This window comes from Apis cerana, linkage group LG7 (genome assembly GCF_029169275.1).
Source record: "Apis cerana isolate GH-2021 linkage group LG7, AcerK_1.0, whole genome shotgun sequence".
NCBI lineage: Eukaryota > Metazoa > Arthropoda > Insecta > Hymenoptera > Apidae > Apis > Apis cerana.
In genome coordinates, this window is record NC_083858.1 from 9083673 (window position 1) to 9107987 (window position 24315).

Here is a 24315-nt window from a genome sequence, read left to right on the forward strand (position 1 = left end):
ATTGCTCTTCGATCTTTCACTCGATCGCCAAATTTTTCAATATATATTCATTTATCGACTATAATCTTCCCCGCTAACTTTTTTCTTCAATTTCGAAATATCGAACGGATGACACTTTTCGACGAAAAGAATCAAATTGTGACCACGGCCAATTTTGATTTTCCAAGTTTCACCCAAGGATATTCCGAAAAGCTGTATAAAGCTCAACCACGAATTTCATCCGGCCATAATCGTAACCACGTCCCGCTATCAACCGCTCCCACGTCCATCGTACCAGTTTTACCACCGCGAATCCATCGATGGATCGTCCAACCCGGCACGAACGGAATCCAAGCTTATCGCGATCTACGCCCCCGCTCACCCTGTTCGATCCCATCGCACGATGCCTTCTCGAAAGACGATCCAACACGCCGATTATCCCTGATCGATCCCCGCGCAATTTCCTAACGTGCTTCCTGAACTTTGGCCACGCGCCCGCATACGTGATTCTGCATACGTCTGTCCCCTTCTGGCCGATCTTCGTGCCACCCCCTCCCCTTGTTAACCAAGCGTCAACTGGGAATTGGTGACGAAAATTTATTTCAAATAATAACAATTTATATCGTAATATTATATGATATTTTTCTGTCATATTTATGGTAAGTTTAAATAATTATTCAAGAACGAAGACAATTGTTTCTTGGTGTTTCGATTTTATCGAATTTAATTTTGATGACGGGATGGGTTTAATTATTATTAGGAGAAAGGTTTTAAGCGATCGAACAAGCTTGGTGAAATTGATTCTTGTACGCTTGTCTCTTGGAATATTGATGGATGGAAGGTTGGCTGGGATATTGGCGAGGATCGATTCGATGTTTTGAAACTGAATTTTTGTTAGCCTCGATCAAACAAATTTTGATAGAGGGGATGGGACTCGATTTGACGGACAGAATTGGTAATTTATTTTATTCTGTGTATTCAGCGGTGTGAATGATTGGGCGCGAAGCTGGCTTCAACTGCCATAATAGAATTGTCGCGCGCTATCTAGCAAACCTTTCAGTTTCCCCTTATATAATAGCGAAACTATTAGATTTATTGAATTAAAATAAACGAATCGTAACCGGTCGCGATTTTCGTCGATCGAAGAAATTTTATAATATTTTCCAATTTTCGATATTTAATTAAAATTACACGTTTCTACCAAAATTATGTTACAAAGCAATGTATCAGCTAATATATATTTAATCTTTAGTCGCAAAATTCAATAATGATATTAACAATTGATACTTTAATTAAGAAAAATCATGAAGGTAATAAAAATTGAGAATAAATTGTTATTACGTTGTTAACGCAAGAAATAATGTTAAATAAATTTTTAGTACATCGATGTTCGATATATATATATATATCCGTTTATATTATCCGAGGAAACCCACTTTACATTCACGATACTTCTCGTGCCGGTTTGAAAACAGCTTCATGTATAATTCATGCCGGTACTTATAGTAGCCGTATCTCTAACAGAAAAAGAAAGCAATTTAAAAACCATTGTAATTACCATGATTCCCCTTCTTTACCGTACTTATGTACACTTTGGAATGAACGAAATAGTTTTTCCAATATTTCAGGATATTTACAAAAAAAAAATAAAAAAAAATGTTTAAACCCTCCCTCCAATAATAATATATTAACTTTACAACGAAACCTATTCTTCATCCCCAGATATATTTTCTATCCTTTCATTTTATCTTCGAGAACAATATATTTTGAAAAACTTAATTTTCTAATATATGATCGTCATAATCGAAATATAAGATATGTGCAATTTTGAATGTATCGCAAAAATACGAGATATATTCGAAGAGAAATTAATTTTCTGCGGAAAAGAATTTCAAACATCGTCGAATAAAAATTATTCTTACGTTGCAATTAACCTAACTTTTTCTCCTTTCGTAGCAAAAAAAAAAATCGCTCATTTTACGATTCTCTTCGCATTAGGCGCAAGCTGCGCTGATGTACGATGCCGTATTCGTCCTCGTCGAGGCGTTCAACAAGTTTCTGAGAAAAAAGCCTGACAGAAGCAACGTGAGACGGACCGGAATTCCTGGAAGCAGTCAGATTACTAACGGTACCAGGGCGCTGGATTGCAATAGCAGTCGGGGCTGGGTGACACCGTTCGAATATGGCGATAAAATTTCCAGGCTACTCAGAAAAGTAAGTGAAACCCATCTTTCCTTTTTCCTTAGAGAAAGATTAAAAAAAAGGAAGAAAAAAAAATGCTTAAAAATAGATGTGGCTTCGCTTCAGCAATTTTAATATCTATTAAATCGATCGATGCAAAATTTAAATATTGTTTTATTCGTATTAATTCGTGGAAAGATAAATTTCATTTTATCAATCACTTTCAATCTCTGCAAATTGATTGAAAAATAAAATTTTGCTTCATTTATTAATCTCAATACCTATAAACCGTTTGAAAAATAAATATATCTTTATCATTAATTCCAATATTTACAAATTGTTCGATTTAATTAAATAACGTTTTGTACATCAATTACAATCTCTATTAATCGTTTAAAAGATAAATATTGCTTTTATTAATCACTTTCCAATCTCTAGAATTAGCCTGAAAAATAAACGTCGTTTTGATTATTAATAAATTGTAATCTCCGGAAAATCTCTTTAAAATTTATGGATTATGAATTTCGATCTCTTTCGATTGTTAAAAAAAAAAAAAGAAAAAAGGAATAGAATATAACTTTATTTATCGCTTTCGATCTTTAAAAATCGTGGGAAAAAAATATAAACGTCGAATGATAACAAATTTTTCTAGCTTAAGAAACAAAGACAAAGGTAAATATAATTTCATTTATTAATTTCAATCCATCCATGACATCCAGGGAACACAACCGACGATCAAACAGCGTTAGAAAACCATAAATCTAAGAACCTAACAAACTATTCATCTCAATAAATCATTCAACCACCCGCAGCTTATTTCCACCACCGTTCCCTCCGTTCCTAAATTTTTTTCACATCCCTTCAATTTTCAGACCTCCACTGAATCTCACTTTTTCGTTCTCACAAATTCTGCACCCATTCAATTATTTATCTCAATGTTAGGTCCTTCTCCACGTACAGTCAATCTTTATTTAGCGAAATTTATTTCACTTAATATATATTCCTTTTTTCACTGTTGAAGCTTCGATTATGTGCCATTCCATAATTTGATTTATTAAAAATGATATGATACCCCTATTCGTGAAATGCCGTTTTGCTCTTGACAAGTTAAAAAGAGAAATTAAATAATTTTAGTATTAAGAGGTATTGGTTTCATTAACGATAACATTATTTTAAAAATAGTTTTAAAAAATGTTATAAAGATAATATTTACTACGAGCAAAGATATTAAAGAGAAGCTTATCTATAAATTATCTAAGAATTATCTAAGATATTCCTATTTATCAAACAAGACAAATAAAGATTGAGAAAAGAAATTGTTTCTATCATGCTATTTTCTATCATTTTCAAATTACGATGTGTAGAATTAATTGCAGAAATAAAAATTTCTCCTTAACATTCTTTTGAATAACATATCTTTCCACGTTTTTATCTTTCTAATATCTAATTCACGGCGCGTTATCGCGTTATAAAAGGATGAGAAAGTCACGCGCGTACGTGAAAACGATCTCGAAATTCTTGAAGCACGGAAGTGCTTTATATGTTTCGAATGCCTATGGCAACCGAAATTGCCAGGGACCCTTCCCGACGTCTCTCTGCCATTGACAGTAATTGGTGGTTATTCCGACTCTAACGGCATTCCTACGTCCATGTCAGATCGTTCCCCTCCGTTCTATGTACACACGTGTACAGTCACACCGGAAATGCCACCCCTCCAGCTCCTCCTCCTCCTCCTATTACGTGTCGATTCCTCCTCTGACAAATTCGATGAAAAGAAAAAAAAGTGAGAAGCGTTATTCTTGAGAATTGATAAGTTTGATTATTGGAATTTCACGAAAGGGGAGAGGAAGTTTTAAATTTTCGGCTGAGTTTGAAAAATTGACGAAATTTGATGAAAGATGGAGAGGTTCGATCGAGTAGATAAGGTATCTGGATAAGCAAGATGTGATTTTTACGTGTAAAAGTAGGTCGAAAATATGGTATAAAATTTGTTCGCTGGAAATCATCGTTTTTGAGAAATTTTTCAAACGAAAGTAGATTTTCATTTGGAAAAATTGTAGTTAAAAATGAGTTAAAAAATCGCGAAGAAGATCGAACAATTTTCAAATTCAAAAATTCGATTTCGAACGGAGAGCTTTGAAAATGAAAATATTTTTTTCTAGATTTTTTTTTACGTAACATAAGCCTTTATCTATTATCCATTCGTATGGACATTGAATCAAATTCACTCGAGTTCGAAAAATTTTTAAATTTGATTTTCTCGAAAACGAAAATTCGAATGAAAAAATTCCATTCCACATTTTCGATTCATTCTCGCACATGGAATTATATATATACCATTCTATAGATCATAACGCCATTGAATCCGTTAAAAAAATCTTGGAAAGTAACTATATAAATACATGTATATTGAATATTAAAATATATCTAATACTTGAATCACTGAACACCATCACCATCCTCTATATTCACCCTTTTTCGCCCAATGTTTACGCAGGCATCGTCCCATAAAAGAGCGAAAACCGCGTACAGTTACGTCGTTCAACAACCTGACTCTTTGATTCCTATTCAACTTTCAGGTGGAAATCGAGGGACTGACAGGGGAGATCCGCTTTAACGATGACGGTCGCAGGCACAATTACACCCTCCACGTTGTCGAGATGACGGTCAACAGCGCCATGGTCAAAGTAAATATTTTTTTTTTTTCGTTCCTAGGCATCTCTTATTCCCTCTTCCATCATTATCTCTACACCAAAATATCCAACCATATCTCGAGATCTCGCGGGAAAAGGGAGGAAAATATTAAAATTACACAGAAGAAAAGAAACGTTGCGATTAAATTTTCCTTTTTTACGATCCTTCGAGCACTTTGCTCGACAATATTGACCATCTATGATCACGAACACGCATGCACATACGTCGATTGTAACGTATCTCGACCAACTATCAGCTATTCACGATTTACCTTTCAAGGTGGCTGAATGGACGGACGAGGCTGGATTCCAGGCAATCGCGGCAAAGTACATTCGACTTCGGCCGCACGCGGAAATCGAGAAGAATAAAACCTACATCGTCACAACTATTGTGGTAAGAATGGAAACGAATGGTTTGTGTTTGCTCAGATGATTGACTTTTTTTTAAATTCATCTTGATTTGCTAATTGTAATATTGCGTCCAATGGTACAGGAGGAACCGTATATTATGCAGAAAAAATCGGATAGCGGAGAGATATTGACTGGAAATGATAGTTACGAGGGTTACTGCAAAGATTTGGCTGATCTCATAGCTAAGAAACTGGGAATAACGTGTAAGTATATATCTCATCCTTTCTGATTATTATATAATTGTAGTATCATCTCAAGATAATATAAATCTTGAATGCTTGTTCTCAACAGATATTGCACAGAAAGAATCCATCGAAAGTCCTTTTTCCTTGAATCTGTAGAAATTAAAACACCGATTCGATTCTCGAAACGAAAAATAAGTATCAAAACAAGCTTTCGAATTTTAACTTTGATGGATAATCTTTTAATCAACAAAATTATAATTACATAAGTCAATTGAAAACTTATTTTTATATAATATATCTTCTTGCACGTTACATGATAAAAATCATAAGATAATTTCAAACCCAAGAAATAAGTTATTTAAAAAAATTTTATACGAAAAAAATAAAAGTTCACAGCTCGTCTTACACTCACACTCTTATATCCACACTTTTCTTCACATCCAATTTTCAATTTTCTATCTATATGAATAATGTCCCCCAAAAAAGAAATGAAAATAAAAATTAAACATCGATACGAGCATCCGCCTAGTTACCCCGCCCTAAAGTAGTTCAAGAACTTTCCACCTTCAGTAAAATCAGCCACTTAAAAAAAAACTTAACTATTCCACTACTAATTTAATAATCCCATTACTTTTGAAATTAAATGAATCAAGTAGAAAATTTTCCTTTTCCAGACGAACTTCGTATAGTGAAAGACGGTAAATACGGTATGGAAAATTCTGACGTGCCTGGTGGTTGGGACGGCATGGTCGGCGAGCTGATCCGCAAAGTAAGTTTCAGGGAAATCGATCAATGTTCTGGAAAACGTCCATCGAGATCTCGATGCGATTTCTAGAACAAAGCGTCCCGGAAGTCAGCGTATGGACCGAGCGATTTCGTCCAACTAGGCGAAAGATTGCACTTATATTGATCGGCCAGTTCTATCTCGAAATGGACGATGAACGAGCTGTTTTATCTTTGGTCAGAAAGTACGAAATTCCTCCACCAGATGTCTCGAGCGTGCAAGCTCTTTCACAATCGCCTGACCTGTTTCCAGCTACATCTGGCGGACGAATTTCGAAAAAAAACAAAAGTTTAGTCAAATTTAGTTTTTCCGTAACAAAATTTTCGAAATGAAATATCGTCATCTTCGACGGATAGATAAATTTATTTAAAGAAATTAAAATTCGAACGAAATATTTTAATATCGTTCGGTTTTAAACGGTTAGTTGTAATTATTGTATCGTTAGTTGTAATTTATTTTCGTAACGTTATTCATTGTTCATATTTATTTGCAGGAGGCGGATATCGCGATTGCCCCGATGACGATCACGTCTGAGCGTGAACGAGTGATCGATTTCAGTAAACCCTTTATGTCACTTGGAATCAGTATAATGATCAAAAAGCCCATCAAACAGAAACCGGGGGTTTTCAGCTTTCTGAATCCGCTGAGCAAAGAGATATGGGTGTGCGTGATCTTCTCGTATATCGGTGTGTCCATCGTTCTTTTTACCGTGTCCAGGTAAATGCGATTTTCTTAAAGATATTCTCCTTTTTCGACGGATAAGTAGTTACAGTCGATATACGGTCAGCCTCGGAGTAAAAATACGTACGTTCGACTTGATCTCTCTTCTCACGTCTTTCTTACGAATCGATTTCTATAAAACACGTTTAAAAATTATGCTAATTTCCCTAATTCTTTAGAAAAAAAAGATATTTGTATAATCAACTGTAGCATTTCCTAGAAAATCTCGTTACAAAAATTTCACAGTGCGAATGTGAAAAGAAGGAGGAGAATTACACACAAATGATCAATGAATTTTAATTTTCTCGTCCGTACATTATCGCACTGCTGCGCGCTCTATCTCAAAACGTAATTCTTCAAATTACGTAACCGATGTAAATCAACGAGAGAGACGAAATTTATCGTCGCAGAAATTTCCGTGGCCGTGATTGATGTCGCGCAAACGACACACGCCATTACCTTCTCCTCTTTCGCCCCTCGATCTAGCTAATCACGGCTAACCTTGTTTGGTATTACGTGTCGACTCGCGACAATCACGCGTGCATTTATCGCGATCCACGGCGATAAATCGCCCCCGCTTTCGCTCCCCATCCTCCGTGATATTTTACCATTCTCGCGTGACTCCCCCAAATACGATTTTAAACGATCGCGCGATTCGAGGATTCGATCGTAATCTCGATGGACGAACGATAAAATGGAAATATCTTATCGTTTGGTACGCTGGATATCTTGATCGATCGCTGCCTTCCTAACCGAGTTCCCGGTTAATTTACCAAAGAAACGTACGAGCGGGTGTCTCTTTAGATTTTCTCTAAGGCTTTACGATATATATTTTAATGAAATCTTCCGAATTTGCATCGTTCGATCATCGTGGCGGCTTATAGATTTATAATTTTATACCTTTATATTTTATACATAGATGAGAATCTTTGTATTATAAGATAGGGAATATGTGATTAAGAATTAAGGGAAAATTAGCATACATTACGTTTCTTATGAAATTCAAAAAATATCAAGATTCTTATATTCCGTATTTTACGAGTCAAATATCACTCGATTGTTTATTTATCTCTTGTTTAAAATTTTGAAGAGTCACACTGTTTAATTGCACCCCTCTTCACAGGTTCTCCCCGTACGAATGGCGAGTGCTGACACTGAGCAGTGGTGGTGATCCCACAATGGGGACGAGAAACGATCCCACGCTGCAACATCCACACGGGTCGCAGGGGTCGCCTCATATACCCACCTCGAGCATGGCGAACGATTTCAGTATCATAAACAGCCTTTGGTTCGCTCTGGCCGCTTTCATGCAGCAGGGTTGCGACATATCGCCCAGGTAATCATTCATTTCCTCGCAACGGTTCTACACCCAGATCCCCGTGATAACCTGGCTTTGAGAAAATTACCAGGGTGCTTTAGGTAAAAATTAATTAAACCTTAATCTCGGTCAATTATCGCGCACTCTTTCCACATCGCACGTACGAGATCTCTGTGAATTAGAGTAGGGGGATATTTTTTCAGGAAATATCGTAGTGACAAGCTTGGAAAAAAATATTCTCATCTTTTTTTACTTGGAACACCTCGTACTTCCACCTGAATAATTTTGAATATGGCGTGTACTTTTGAAATAATTAAATGTAACATAATATTAAGAAATCGAAAATTTACAAATATTCATTTTTGCACGAGAAAATTTGATTTGACGAGCTTGATTTTAAAAGATCCGTTTCACGATCGAAGAAAATGATATTGTCGAGTGAAAATTGAGTACGTCTTATCAATGTCCAATAATAACAATCGAGACACACTCACGTGCGAACAAATTTGCCAGGTCGTGTGTTGTGGAGAAGAAAAACAATTCAAAGATTCCTTTCTCAAATAATTATTTCTACTTTTGACCTGTTCCCTATTCGTATTTTCGCGATACAAGTGAAAAGAGTAAAGTGTATAAAGTAGAGAGAGAAAGAAAAAGCGTCTTTTATTTGAACGGGTCAACCATACTGTCTATTAATAAAAAGAATCGGGTAAGATTCTAAAGGTTCGTTGCTTCCAGCTCGCTAAAACTCTTCTATAAACGTATCATTGCTCTTCTACCATAACGAGCAACACGATCTTCTCTAAAAAGAGATTACTTTTGTGTAATTAATTACAGAGTTTGATTCACGACGCGACAAAGTACATTGAAAGTATAATAAATGAAATTCTAAACGACACCTTGCCACTCTTTGTCACCGTCATTAATTACATTAACAACAACAATGATCTTTAAGGAAAATTTCTCTTTAATTGTATAATAATCGTTACGATCATTACTTTACAATATATTAACTCAAATATAGAAAAAAATACGATTATTGATCAAAATATATAAAAATAAACGGTGTAAAATCGATGAAATCTTATTAAAAATTAGGAGAACTTTAAATCGCTATAACTCCGAAGATAATGATTTTACATCAATCTGTGAAAAATCGTTGAAAGCGCAAAATCTGGCTCTTTAAAATGCTTTTTCGTTTGTCTCGATACGACTTCCGGTTCTCGAGATATCGTCATATAAAGAGAAAGGTAATTTTTAATCGTTTATCTTAAACTCGATTTCAAATTGAAATTAGAAAAACTTTGAATCGCTATAACTCCGAAGATAATGACTCGAGATCAACCAATCAACGATCATTAGAAGCATGGAATCTTCACCTTTAAAACGCTCTTTGATCCATTCCGATACGACTTCCGGTTCCCGAGATATCGTCGTGTAAAGAGAAAGGTAATTTTTAATCGTTTACTATCTCCGTTCTTGTCGGATCTCTCGCTCGCACTCCCCTGACTGACCTATCCCAAACTCTAGACAGTCGACAGACGCGATTCCTAGAAGAACGTAGTACGCATTTCCAGGAAAAAATGTAGGTCACTGCGTCGCGGTCCCATTCATAATTTCTGCACTATTTTAAACGCTATGGAAACTTTGAATCCTTATATCTCGGCAACCGATCGAGATATCGAGAAAAATCAAAAAGTAACTTCAATGGTGCGACTTCCTCTATTTCTCGAATAAATTTTCATGATGAAATTTTCAAAGTTCCATTGCGTGTTTTTTAAAAGCAATTGGTCTATCGATACGACGTAAAATATACTCGAATATTCGAACATGTTTCATATATAATTGTAAAGAATAAAAAAATTACTACTATGAGACAAATGCTATGAAACAAAGTTAAATAGCAATGAATTTGTTATTTCGTAGATGAGAAAGTTAAAAAAAAAAAGAATTCTACAATTTCTTAATTTATAAAACCTTCTCATAAGCATAAGTCTAAACGTCCTTCAACGCATACACGATCTGCATCGCTATCCGCCAGCAGATAGCCCAACGATGATAACCTTTAAGAGGGTGATTTACGGGGGGCTACACCCCAGGAGGGTTAAGGTACACGGTAATTACTGTTGCAAATTCCTTTAAATTATAACTGCGTGCCGGGTAAACGGCGATTATAAACCGCGTGGCCGAGAATTATCAGAATATAATCGGATTACGTTTCTCGTAGTCTCGTGCGGGGCGTAATTTAGAACAGCACTCTCGCAATCAGCGCCGCGATTAGGCGACCAAGCTATACGAGGGCGGCTCATTTAAATGAGCGTGCCGTTTCGTAGCCGCTCGAAAATTCCATTAGCGACACGCTTGGCCGCGTCGAGGTCGTATTTGTATATAGCGTACATTTTCACCCCCTTCCTTTTTTTCACACAAGTTTTACGTTCCTTTTCCAAGTCTGTCCTTCGTTTATCAAATATCGGATTTCTTTCTCTTGAAAAAAGAGAAAGGAGAAGAATAAATATTTCTTGAAAATGTTTTATTCTTGTTTGTTGGTGAGAAAAATTTCTTTCTTTTTTTTTTCTAATATCTACGTTATATTTATAATTGGCTTCGTGTTAAAGCAATCAGTGAAATAAGAATTAAAATAAGATATTCAATAGTGTTTTTAAATAATACCAAAAATTGTAAAAATTCTTCGAAAGGAATCCTCGTGAAAGGATTAAGGTATAAGTTTTTGTCGTTCTCAAAATGAAAGTTGTTCAAATTGAATTTTTTTTTATTTCTTCTCTTTTTTTTTACGCTTCCGGGCTTTCAAGCTATATCGAGCTGTGCCAGGATCAGGAAAAATACGTTTCGTGCCAATGGTAATACCAGTTATTGCCTCTTTTGCATAAATGTTATTTTATGGCATTCTTGGATGGTAATATTGAATATTTTATACGAATATATTATGTTTATATACGAGTGAAAAAAAAAAAAGAATTAGAAAAGTGAAATATCCAAATCAAGAATATCATTTTCAGTCGAAAAAAAGTTTAATCTTTCATCCTTTTTTCTTTCTTCTCCAATGTTTCGCATAATATTCATTTCATTCCCGTATATCAATTCCTAAAACAGGAATTTGAATCAGTATTTTACAATAAAACTGTTTAAAGAATATAACACTTCATCCATAGAATCCAAGAATCAAAGAATCCTCCTTTAAAAGAAACTTTTTAAAGGAATATGCGATCACTTTTAAAACAAACAAAAGTTGGAAATTACTGGGGGGATGAAACTGTTCACGGATGGGCTGCTCTCGTAAATTTTCAGGAGAGACAGTTTTCACGGCCCGTTTCGGCCACTTTGAAATTGGGTCTCGATTAATTTCCATCCACCATACCAGCCCATCGCGGTAGACTCCTTGATTAATGGTTTAAATATTCGCCGATATGAATTGTAAATTTTCGTGAAACATTCTCTGTCCACCGCCTCTTCCTCGTTCCGCTTCTTTCCTTTCTGCTCGATTCCGAGCTTGAAGTTTCGCCATTAAATACCGCCATATCCATTATTGGATAATTCGGTTTAATTTTCGATTGCAAAGTTACACTCCGCTGAAAGAGCGAAGAAAGTTGAAGGAATGATTTAAGGATCTTAAGAAACTGTACAGAAGATAAAAAAAAAATTCGAGATATTTAAATTTTAATCTTTTCTGTTTACAAGAAAAATTCATTTCCGAATTCTCTTCTGAATAAATAAAATAAAAGTGCATGATTTAAAAAACGAATACAAATATATCGAACCATATAATATATATAAAGTTCTTAATCATATTTGTTATATCTTAATTTTACAAATAACAATTCGAATCGAATCATTTCAAGTAACATTCTATTGATTTAATTTATTGATTTTTGGATAATATATTAAACACACCTATCGATAAAAATATGACGATCAATATCTCAATCGTTCTCGAATAATTACTCGAATAATTAAAAAAGAAAAAAAATCACACTCTTGCAACAGATCGATATCAGGACGAATAGTCGGCAGCGTGTGGTGGTTCTTCACCCTGATCCTAATCTCCTCGTACACCGCCAACTTAGCCGCTTTTCTAACGGTGGAGAGGATGGTCGCGCCGATTAACTCGCCGGAAGACCTGGCCTCGCAGACGGAAGTGCAATACGGCACGTTATCTCACGGCTCGACTTGGGACTTTTTTCGCGTGAGTGGATCGAGGGATTGATTTTTAAAATTTATCTCGACTCGATTCGAAGCGGGGGATATCCTTTATTTTAATTTTGCAGAAATCGCAGATTAATTTGTACAGCAAAATGTGGGAGTTCATGAACTCGAGGAAGCACGTGTTCGTGAAAACGTACGACGAGGGTATTCGAAGGGTGAGGACCAGCAAAGGGAAGTACGCCCTGTTGATCGAAAGCCCGAAGAACGAGTACACGAACGAGAGAGAGCCCTGCGACACGATGAAAGTCGGCAGGAACCTCGACGCCAAGGGTTTCGGAGTGGCGACGCCGTTGGGATCCCCTCTCAAGTAAATCTTACCTATTTGTCTATTTGTTGGTTCTTTTCTCGAGAAATAATGATATTCGAAACGTGTCTATACGCTATACTTGATAATAAACTATAATAAAGTATGAATGTGTGGAATTTTCGAGATTTAGGAAACGAACATTTTCCTCAACATTGTTCAATATTATATTGGACTTGGGGAACAGAAATCTTGCAATTTCTTAATGATCCTTTCGAGGGATCGTGAGGGAAATTTAAAAATCGACCGGCTTATTAGCTATTTAACAGGAAAAGTTTCTTTTCGATATTTCTCGACAACAACCATTCATCGCGTATTCGCGAGCAACGAAGGGATTGAATAGGGTTCGACCTATTTCCTCCATACGGGGAGGGCATAATTAACGAGGATTTGTAACGGCAAGAAAGAGGCAAGAAAGTAGCCCTCTTTGAAATACTTTCGAAAAGGTCGTTCCGCACAATTAGCATAGAAAAACTCGTACACTTATTTTTTTCATTGCTGTTTAAAGGATGAGCCCGGTTCTCGTCCAATTCAATCCCTCCACCATCCTCCACATCCTTCAATTTTTGTGATTCAACGATTTCTCGATTTTATCACATCTGTTGATGCGACACGATTTTTCTTTGGACATTCTTACTCGTTGTTTCTTTTTGTTAGCTTTGCCTCTCGTTTAATAGAATGTTTGTAAGATTTCGTTTCTTTTTCTTGTATCAAATTTCTAACAATTTTATATTTCTTATTGTCTTATTCAGACATGTATAAAATAATGTAAAAGAATTTTCATAATTCAATCTTTTGAAGGGTTAATAATTACCATTTTTAAATTATTCTTAATAAGTAACGATATTTGTTCGAGTAGCTTTCTAAATAGAGATATCCATTGAAAAATATCAAATTTTTAAATTTCTATATTTTAGAGTCTTAGAAGATCGTTTCAAAAGAAATTAAATTAAATCTCGATCTCGACTTATCAGCTTGACTTTCGCATAAATCGTTTAAATCTTCCATTAAAATTCTAATATCTTGCTTCACTTTGTACGAATATTATTCAATTTCTTACAATATTTCATATTTTGCAGAGATCCGATAAATCTGGCCGTGCTCTCGTTGAAAGAGAACGGAGAACTGACGAAACTGGTGAACCGATGGTGGTACGATAGAACAGAATGCAGGCACGGTGACAAACAGGACGCCTCCAGAAACGAATTATCCCTCAGCAACGTGGCAGGGATATTCTACATTCTTATCGGTGGACTGCTTTTAGCCCTAGCCGTTGCATTGCTGGAATTCTGTTACAAATCGCACACGGAAGCTACTAGAGCAAAAGTAACGAATTGATATCGACACGTCGAATTAGAAAATTCCTTTCCTTCCCATTCACCCTTCCCAAATTAACAGACTCACTTTCATAATTTATATTATGAATAATATCAAAAAATTTTTCACACCAAATTGCTGATGTTAATAAAAGGAATTTACTTAAATCTTCACAAGAACAAAAATATTCCATTCGTCGAATTAAAAGGCTCGCTTTTATAACTTGATTAAATATCGACAAATTTTTGCTGATATTAATGAAAAGATGATTATTCGGCTAGTTTTCTGGAAAAAGCAATTGTTTCTATTTTCATAATCTTCGCAGCAAAGAACGAAAAATATTTCTCGATCCCTTTTACCATTGCTACTCCTAAAAAATTCTACTTCCAATCTATTAGAATTCTTCCACCCTTGCTCCCGTCCCCCAAGGGATTCTATTCATCAAAACAAAACTTTTCAGATCCCGTTGTCGGACGCGATGAAGGCGAAAGCCCGATTGACGATCGGTGGCGGTCGAGATTTCGACAATGGCCGGGTAAGTAGCGAGTCTACGCCAGATTCCAGATCCGATCGATCGTAACCACGCGGCCATGTGTAGAAAACACGCTCGAATAGAATCGAGTGGGGGGGGGAACGGCGTGAAAACGGTTTCATTTCCGCCTTTTAAAGCGGAAAAGAGTATCGACGAAAGAAGGAAACCGCTTTTCGTCCCTTTTCCCACCCCTGCCCAACGATCTCGAAATGTATCGTGTAACGTACGCCCCCAACGTGGCGGCGTCGGGCTGCATTATGCATATCCGTGCAATACAAGAACCTCTGTGACATACATATGCATATATACATAGAAGCATATATATATATAAATATATACAATAGAGTAAGTTAAGGCATGCAGTTAGCAGGGTGTATACGTTCCACGTGTGTATTGTGAAAAATGGCCGGGATATCGAGAATTTCGAACAGGGACGTGGTTCTCGAACGATGTTTCTCACGATCGACCTAAGGGCTGTCATCGATCGTTCTCGATATATACATCGTGTATTTTATTATCGTTGATGCGAACTTGTACACGTATAGGATGTTGAATGTAATACGTGAAATATTCGGAGGGATCGAAACATCGTGGAAAAATCTGTAATGGAAATTTGAATTGTTGTCGATACCTCTGAAATATATTCCACGAATGCATTAACAGTCTGTGCATAAATAAATATTACGTATAGAAATATACAGATTATATAATTTATATGTATATATATGTTATACATATATATATATATATATATATATCATACGTGCGATGTGCGGCTGGCTGGATGTGTTGCGCTCTTTTCTACTTTCTATTTATTATTACTTATATACCACCTCGTTCTTCCCCTCTATCTCTATCTCTATCTCTCCTCACCTAACTTTCTATCTATTATTTCTCTGTTTGTAACTCGATGGATGCAGATGGAGACCGTAATTTTTGCTCGTTTTGCGCGTTTCGTTCTACTTTTGTTTTTGTCTCTAGTGGTACGGACTGCAGAGTTAGACGGAGGATGCATGCGCCTTTCCCGGGACCATATGTGAGTACTTTCTAACCCTTAATTATACGTCCCATCGTGCGCTCTCTTTCTCTCTCTCTCTCTCTCGATCACGATCCTAAATCACGCCTATTCTCGATCCCCTATTTCGTCCCCTTTCTGCTTCACGCCATCTTTCTTTTCTTCTCACGAGAGATCATCGGTAGTGTGTACTCTGTCACTCTTTCACTCTTCTTCGTTCTCGTTTTTCTTCTATTATTTCAAACAAATTGTCTCGAAAGAATTTCTCAAAAGAATATTTGAAGAATTGATAAAACGATTGGTGAATTTTTTGAAAATAATTTGGCTTTCTGAAAATTCACGTACACACCAGGCGTCCTTCTACCTCCTGCTCTCACTCCACCGCTCGCTCCTCCATCTTTGCAAGCTTTGGTTATCATGAAACTGGCTTACGATCGCGAAACAAGAGCATGGCTTGCAGCATTATTCTTTTAGAGGATCGTGAGGAATGAAAACGTGATTGATTTGTCGAGATCGCATGCAGCTTTGAAAATGCTTGTGCGTTAGACACTGTGTTTACACTGCTATGTGAAGTTTCTTCCTTGTTTTCAGATAAAACAAGTATATGGGCTTGGGACAAAATTTTCCAATTAAATGTTAAATATACACGATCTGCCATGAAAGTTTTTTTTTTTTATAATTCCTAACGAATTTATTGTTAACGAAACAATGACAAATCTCGTTCGAAGCGTCCTCTTGACATTCATTCGATGAACGAATATTGCTCTTCTGTTGCACCACCGTGGCAAAAATCTCTAATCTAAACTTCGCAACGACGTTTCGAGATTTGAATTTAAAAACAAAGAGCCAGAAACTCTTTTCCAAAAACCTATAGGTATAGCCTTGAACAATTTTTCTCCTTTTTTGTATATCTCTCTTTCCCCTTTTCTCTCATTTTTTTTCTTTTTTCCTTTTTTTTTTTTTTTCAAACAATATATGTCAAGCACGATTACTCGTTTTAAAACGCTTTAACGCAGCGAAATGGAATTTTCAGTAGCAGTGTAAACAGACCTTTGAACGGAACTGTGCATCGAATGACGACGACGACTCGCCTCCGTGACGTGTCGTGTCGTTTCTCTCGCGCCAAAAGCGCGATACGATCCTCCCCTCCCCTCCCCTTCCTCTCTCACTCCGTCACTCACTTCTCTTCCGGAGCAAGTACGTTTCACAAAAGGCAGGACGGTAGAACGACGACCGTGGAGAGAATTTTTATGCATCGTTCGCGAGACACTTTTCTTTTCTTTTCTTTTTTTTTTTTTTTTTTCACAAACGGGACGCCGTTTGTTGCAACATCGCGATTCACTTCTTCGCGATTACTTCTTCTATAATTTCCAGACAGGTAGTTTCCTCGAAGGTGGTAATTATCTGTGGGTGGGTTGTGGATATTTATACGAACGAGGATGAAGGATCTATTTAACGCGAGGAATACCATTCGTTTTCGAATTTCTGCTTTGTACGAAACAGTAGCGCAAAAAATTGGAAATAAATGAATAGGTTTGCCTTTTTTTTTTTAATACGAGAATAACGTGCATTTTAATCTAAAGTAGAATTTTTTACGTAATATCCGAACGTTCTGTTATCCGAGTATTACTCGTTTGTTATTCGCAAATATAGGAAATACGTGTCTCTTTCTTTCATCGCAATAGTAATTTAAAATCGATGTTTATAAAATGGAAACGAAACTTTTGAAATTGGAATTAAAATGGAATAATAACAATTTTTTACATCATTATCATAATTTTGTTCTCTTTTGTTACAATCAATACTCTTTATCGGATAACAGATGTCTATTCAGAATTTAGTTAAAATTTGGTAAATATTGCGAATCTTCTTGTTCCTGTCTCTTTCATTTTTGTTTCTGCATTTCCAAGAAAAAATTTCTTTTACGTTAAAGTACGTACAATTTGAATCGTAACGAGACGAATATATTCTTGCAATACAATACAATTTATTTATACTCGAAGAATAATCCATTGGAATGCGAAAGAAAAGGTTTCTAAATTGGAACAAATATTCCAATATTAATGTACAAACAATGTTCGCTCTTCGAGGCAAATAAATTTCAACAGTAGTTGAAAAAATCAACCCGAACTACCTTTCCAAAATCCGTCTATCACACTGCTTCCCGCACAAATAAACTCACATCACGATTACCATTAATTAACAAATTAAACTTTAAATTAACACCGAGAAGAAAGCACCGAGGAACGTAAAAAAAAAAATCTTCACACACCAAAAATCACCATGCACCCCGAATCATCCCATCCCGTCATCGAATCCAACACAATACCAATCAAATACGAAACCAAAATATTAAAAAAAAAAAACGAAGAAGAATAAAAATTCTTATTCACCACGAACTCTGAACTCGATCGCAATTCACAGATCAGGAGCACGATCATCACACAGCTCGCCCCCTTCTCGAGCACTATCCCCTCCCCTCCCTCTCCTCCAGTCATTAGGGCTAACGGGAGACGGTTGGATTTGCAGTACTACGCACCGGCAAACGCGATTGGCAATACCGAGGGCGACCAGGTGCACAGCAATACGCATACCCAGGTGTAAATTACCTGGAAAGCCACAGCATGGAAAGCCCTGGCGAGTCGCCCGCGATCTCCCTGCCCACGCCTCCGCCGCCGCCCCTGGTGGCGTCTCTGCCTCCACCGCCGCCGCCCCCGCCGCCCAGAAGACCGCAACGAAGAAGCGTCACCTTCGCCGAATCGCCGCCAAAGAGCCCGAAGAGGACGAGGTTCTCGCCGTTCCTGCGAAGGCCGAGCATCACCGTGCTGGACGTCGCGGTGCCCTGGACACCGGCTTCGCCGCGGGTCTGGTCCGGCCGTCCCGGCGACTACAAGCCCGAGTACATCACCTAAGAGGATACATGTAAACACACGAAACGAGAAGAGGAAGAAGAAGGAGCTCCTTACCCGCGTGGAGGAGCTGGCTCCCGCAGCTCCTCGGAACATCCAATGATCCAACTGATCCCGCGTTTGCCGCTACTCGAATCGTCGCGACTCTCGTTCTCCCGTCGCCGATTAATTTATAAATATATATATATATATATATGCATTGAAGTTGGAGAGGAAATTTCGGAGGAAATCGGGGGAAAGAAGAAGGGTTTTCCGTTTCGTTTCAAGTTCCTCGAAATCGTACTGCGCGTGATTTGAGATGGACTCGGGGATCGTTCGATTTCGATCGATGCAACGCATCGGAACGAAGAGGGTGTGCGTGTGCGTGTGCGAGTGGATGAGCGTGTTCCGGAAAAAACGGGGGGATTCCTCGTGGTTTGTACATTGTATGTATATATATCGTGGTGCGCGTAAATGTAATGTAATCGAATAAAAGGTGAAAGGTGGCGGCGAGTAACAAACGACGAGAGGACGAGGGGATCGCGATGTTCGATGTGGTAGAATTCGATGGTCCTGGGGTGGGTGCATGTGCAACTACTTCCGCAACTACTCGACACAACTCAACTGCCATTTCCGTGGGAGGGGACGTGTTCGTCCCCGCGCACGTGCATACGTGTATATGTATATGTATACGTGTTCCGCGAGGAAGAGCGAATGGTCGACCGGTTGAAAGAAGGAAGAGGAGAAGAGGGGGAAAGAGGAAAGGGGAAGGTTGGCCATCGACAGCTATTTTATTATTATTATTAATAGTACCGTTATATCCTTTGTTGACGAATTGCGTTCTTTTTTATTACACGAATTCCTTTACAAATTTGTATCTCTGACCGTTGCGCATAGCGTGTTTCGTTGTTGTGGATCTCGCGAGAATGGAGAAAGAAGAACAGAGAGGGGGGAGGGAGGAGAGGAACAGATTTTTTTAACTGACGAACAACACGGTGTAATAATCACATCGATGATCGCGTGAACACTGCGTGTGATAAATAATATATATATATAAAAAAATATAAATATAAATATATATATATATATGAATATACATACGTATAGATACACATACGTATCGACAGAACGTGAAAGAGAGAAGGAGAAATGTGCGAAAGGAGAATGTTTCGAAATGTATGCGTGAGAGGAATTAGGATTAACGATAAACGTGTAAACGCATTATTAAGTACCTATAACAGCCGGTTCGCGCCGATCCGAGCCGACGAGAGGACGAAAGAAGGGAGCCGTTTCTTTTTTTCCCTCTCTCTCTCTCTCTCTCTTTTCCTTTCTTTTCCCTCGACGGCCGTAAATTTTTAGACGCGCGCGGGCCGATTTTCGAGCCGAATCTCGGACCCCTCCTTCGCCCTCGGCGGATCGCCGCGATCTGGCGCACGAACGAACGACGTACGTTTACGGCCAAGGTTTCTCGTGCCAAAAGACGATATCTCTCCCCGATGCAACGCGATAACGTCCGGTGCCGCGATGCTGATACGAATGGACGCCGCCTCTCCGACGTCCAAGGGATATATTGAAATATTATTTTACGAACGTTATCGCACCAACGGGTTGAAACGAGGGGGCGTGGCGTGTTAAGTAACACGTTTTCGAGAGGATCGAGGGGGATTTTATTGAAATTTATTGCTGGTCAATGAATTGATTGGGTCGATGAATTGGAACAATTTCGATTTTTATGAATTTGGGAATTTGAATTTTTTTTTTGTAACGCGATTCTGAAGAACGTATTCGAGGCAGGAAATCAAAAACAAGAATATATATATATATTTTTAACGAGATAAGTCCGAAAGGGTAGGAGAGAGTCTGATTTCGAGATCAAAATTTCGAAAAGGAAATGAAAAGTAAGAGCAATATCGTCATCGTGGCATTGAACAATGTATTCTTCAGGGGAGATATATTCTCAGAGCCAAATTACACGTTGCGACGTATAAAACTATTTTTCTGAGTATCCACTCGAGCACAATTTTATTTGCCGACTGCCATAGATCGAAGAAAAAGGGAAAAGAGTACTTGTCAATTGTTCGTTCGAGCCTGGGTGTCTTCCCACCACGTTCGTTTCCTTTCCACCCGATATGTTTTATACGTGGCAGCGATACGTGACCGATCTACCTATCATATCGCCAGATTTTCTTATTACGATTAATTGTTATCTATCCGCGGTTCGAATAACGATAGATTACAAATAGCCGGGTATCGAGACGTGACACAAGCGATGAACACCGCGTGGGGTGAGTTTTATCGGAGGATGTCGAGCCGATCTTTGATCGAAGGCCGCGCGTTCTCACCAATTTGCGAAGCGTGATCCCCCGATCGAAATTGAAAATCGGGCGTCGCGCAGTTTGAACAATGATTTCGAAAAGAGGATGCAATAAGTGTACAGATGTCGAGATTGTTCCCAAAAATTCTTTTCTCTTAAGATGATTCGATTCGATCGAAATATCCCATTTCTTTCATTCTTTTTATTTGTCAATTGTTACTTCGCAAATAAATCTACGCCATTTTTGAAACAGTAAGATGAAAGTTCCATGGTATTGGAACGGATCTTATCTATGAGAACGTTGTATATAAAATTTTATAATAAAACGTATCTGATTAAAGTATGTGAGTAACGTTTTCGATGGCTCAAAATTCTAGAAATGATAATAATAATAATAATAAGAGAAAGAAATTTTTGGGACAATTTGATAAAGATGGAATTTCGAATTGGAAGGTAACTCGTGTCCCTGGCACGTGACAGCGTGGCGCCAAATTCGAATTGTATAAACGCGACGGTATTTTTGTTCCCCCTCCCCGTCGTTGTTAACGTTTTTTCATGTTGATGTTCGTCGTCACTTTTTCTAATCAAACACACGAAACGAAACCACCTTCGTTTTATGAAAAATGAAGAAACAATGTAACAATTCCCGTATACCGTCCCGGCATCGTTACGAGAGAATTTAACCCTCTTCGTTTCCCGTTCGTTTTCTTTTTTTTTCTCTCTCTCTCTCTCGCGTGAAACGAACGAAAAGAGGGGAAAAAAGATGAACACTCGAAAAACATTCAGGATATTCTATCTGCTGGATGATTGTAAATACTTTTCTCCTGCGAGGGAAATAGAAGAAACGTGTACGATGGAATTTTTAATTTTGTAAAATACAATAAAGGAAAACTAGGATGGAGAAAAGTCTTTTTCAGAACATTTACCGGTATTTTCTCCAATGTGATACGAATGTTTCTTGAGCAATTGAAATCGCTTAGGAAGAATAATTATTTTTTTTTTTTTTTTTTTGGAAGTGTTTACAGTGATTCAGTAGAATAGAATCGGTATCGATCAATGGTTTGTACACCTTCCGATTCCTTCTCCCAATTATACTCGAAAATGAATTTGTTGTGAGCAACGTTATAAACTGGATGACTGTAAATATTTCCTTATTCGCGATGAATAATAACACTTTTGTAATTTTTTCAAGAAAAAAAATATATACACAATACTTGCTTCCTTACTTATAACATTCTATCTATCATATTTTTTTTTCTACTGTCCAAAAGTTAAAAGACTTTATTACAAAGACTTTGCAAAATATCCACGATCTAATCAATCCTAATGATACAAAAAGGTACAAAAGAAAGTGATAAAAACTTAAACTTTTTCTCTGAAAACGCGTCGAAATGCTAGATAGAACATTTTAACTAAGGATGACAAAAATAAACCCATGATATAGAAAAAAATAAAAAATGAAAAAAAAAAATAATAAAATTCATCTTCGATGCTTCGATTTACAAAAGCTTAAATAACAAAAAAGATTCTTAATTAACCTAAGAACAATCGAAGCGGTTAAAGGTGGATAAGTATTTACGGGAATCCAGTAGAATATCCCATTATCTGATCAGACGATTGCGCCACGAGCCGTAAAAGGAGGATGCGCGCAAAGAGACTGAAAGAGGGCGAATAAAAGGCGAAACTCTTTCGAGACTCGTTTCGAGTCTCAAAAAAGAAAGACAGAAAGAAAAGCGTAATTACGTGTAAAAAAAAAACGTGTGGGACGAGATCACGCGACGAGGATCAAACGAAAAAAAAGAAAAAAAGAAAAGACGAGAACGGAGACAGAACGCAAGCAAAATGAGAAGAAAAAAAGAAAGGAGAAAGAAATAAAAATAGCGTCTTCCAGTTTGCGCTTTCACCGCATAAGAATTACGCTTGTACCTTCGATTCGAGTATCCTTCGTCATCTCCCCGTACCATTCCGTGGCATGATACGATCGATCCCCTTGTAAAACCGTTGTATACCAATCAAATTTGTCACAATACAGGATCGTTTATTTAAATGTAAACCGCGATGTGATTCGATCCCCCCTTTCCCCAATTACTTGCCAAGGTAAGTGTACGTTAATTCGAAATTTACATCTAAATCTTTCCCTCGTTAATCGGTAATTTGGAAAAATTATCCAAAATTTATAAACAGAACGATCACAGCCGCTTCCAATGGAATAACGTTTCACTTTCTCTTAAACACTCCTCGGTAAAATTGTAATTGCTTTCCTCTTTGATCGATACTTTCGATTTCTATCGAAAAGAGAAACTAAATAACGATATCTGAAGGCGAGAGCTGAAAATTTATCTTTTATTGGCTTATTTGTAGTCAGGGAGAAAGAAAGGAAGAAACAAAAGTTCGTGCAAGGCAGGTCTGTGAATCTCGCGAAATTTCGAGAAGAAAGTTGGCTGGGGTTGAAAGGAGCGTTGAAAGTACGGTATAAAAAGTAACGAGCATGCGGAACAACCGAGTGTACCGTACAAATTAACATATAATGAATAATAAAGTGGTAGAAAATCTGCTTTTACGGTAAGTACAAAGTAAAAACCGTTTTAAACCGAACGATAAAGAAATATTCCTCCCATTACGCTAAGTATAAAAATTGAGGCAAATTGCTGTTTAGTTACGCCATAAAGAAAAAAGAAGAAGAAAAAGACAGAGGAAGGAAGGGGAGAGGGGGAGCGGAAATATTTACGTCCAATGTTTTTCGGAATAATAAGCGTTACTTTCTTAACGAACGACGTTTCTTCAATGTAATTTTCAGAGTAGTAGAAGTCTTTTCTCTCTCTCTCTCGTTTCCTTTTTTATTATCTCCAGGCTAGAAAGGTTTCTCTTGTATTAAATAACAAGATGTTCCTTTAAAGTTGGATCTGTTACGATTCAGGCGACGTACAAAGCGACGCTTGGCGGGAAAGCGTGGAACGGGACTTTAAAAATTGTATCTCAAGGCGGAATATACGTAAACAGAAAGAGGCAGACGCGAGGAAACAAGGGCAAGTATATAAATATTTCTACGACGCGGTGTAAGTGTTACGCTTAACCCCTTAACTTCATAATTATTCTTTTAAAGGGGATAGGCCGATACGCGACGCGTCGTTGGCGAGCTCGCATTCTAAAAATAATCGAATTCAACAAACTTGTGTGATATAATTGATTCTTCCCTCTTGTTTTTTTCTTCTTCTTCTTCTTCTTTTAAGGGAAATATATAATTCAACTTTTATCTCCCTTTTATCCATACATATACTATTATTATTATTATTATTAAACGTAGAGTTTAAATAGATTTTCAAACATGCGTTGAATAATATTTCAGAGGACACGTGTTATTTTATCTTACAGTATTTAAACAGATGTCCAAACGTGTGTCTTAAATAATATCTCTGTAGGGATAATAACACGTGTGTTGTTTCGTCTTCATTCACA

General features: G+C 37.3%; 2 protein-coding genes across 12 annotated transcripts in view; one reads left to right on the top strand and one right to left on the bottom strand.

Moving 5' to 3' along the window:
• LOC107999292 (glutamate receptor 1) overlaps positions 1–22912 on the top strand; it is a 264212-nt gene extending 241300 nt beyond the window's left edge. The window contains exons 8-20 of one of the 2 annotated variants that reach the window (XM_062077063.1): positions 1978–2193; positions 4740–4847; positions 5134–5247; positions 5347–5467; positions 6124–6218; positions 6727–6950; positions 8077–8289; positions 12271–12469; positions 12552–12796; positions 13873–14119; positions 14571–14645; positions 15624–15678; positions 18187–22912. In XM_062077063.1, coding sequence (XP_061933047.1) covers positions 1978–2193; positions 4740–4847; positions 5134–5247; positions 5347–5467; positions 6124–6218; positions 6727–6950; positions 8077–8289; positions 12271–12469; positions 12552–12796; positions 13873–14119; positions 14571–14645; positions 15624–15644 — 1878 coding nt within the window. In that variant the 3' untranslated portion in view covers positions 15645–15678; positions 18187–22912. The remainder of the gene's footprint in view (positions 1–1977; positions 2194–4739; positions 4848–5133; positions 5248–5346; positions 5468–6123; positions 6219–6726; positions 6951–8076; positions 8290–12270; positions 12470–12551; positions 12797–13872; positions 14120–14570; positions 14646–15623; positions 15679–18186) is intronic. The other variant, XM_062077062.1, reaches the window with a different exon arrangement.
• LOC114577732 (uncharacterized) overlaps positions 1–24315 on the bottom strand; it is a 444442-nt gene that overhangs the window by 297794 nt on the left and 122333 nt on the right. The gene's annotated exons all lie outside the window — the stretch shown is intronic.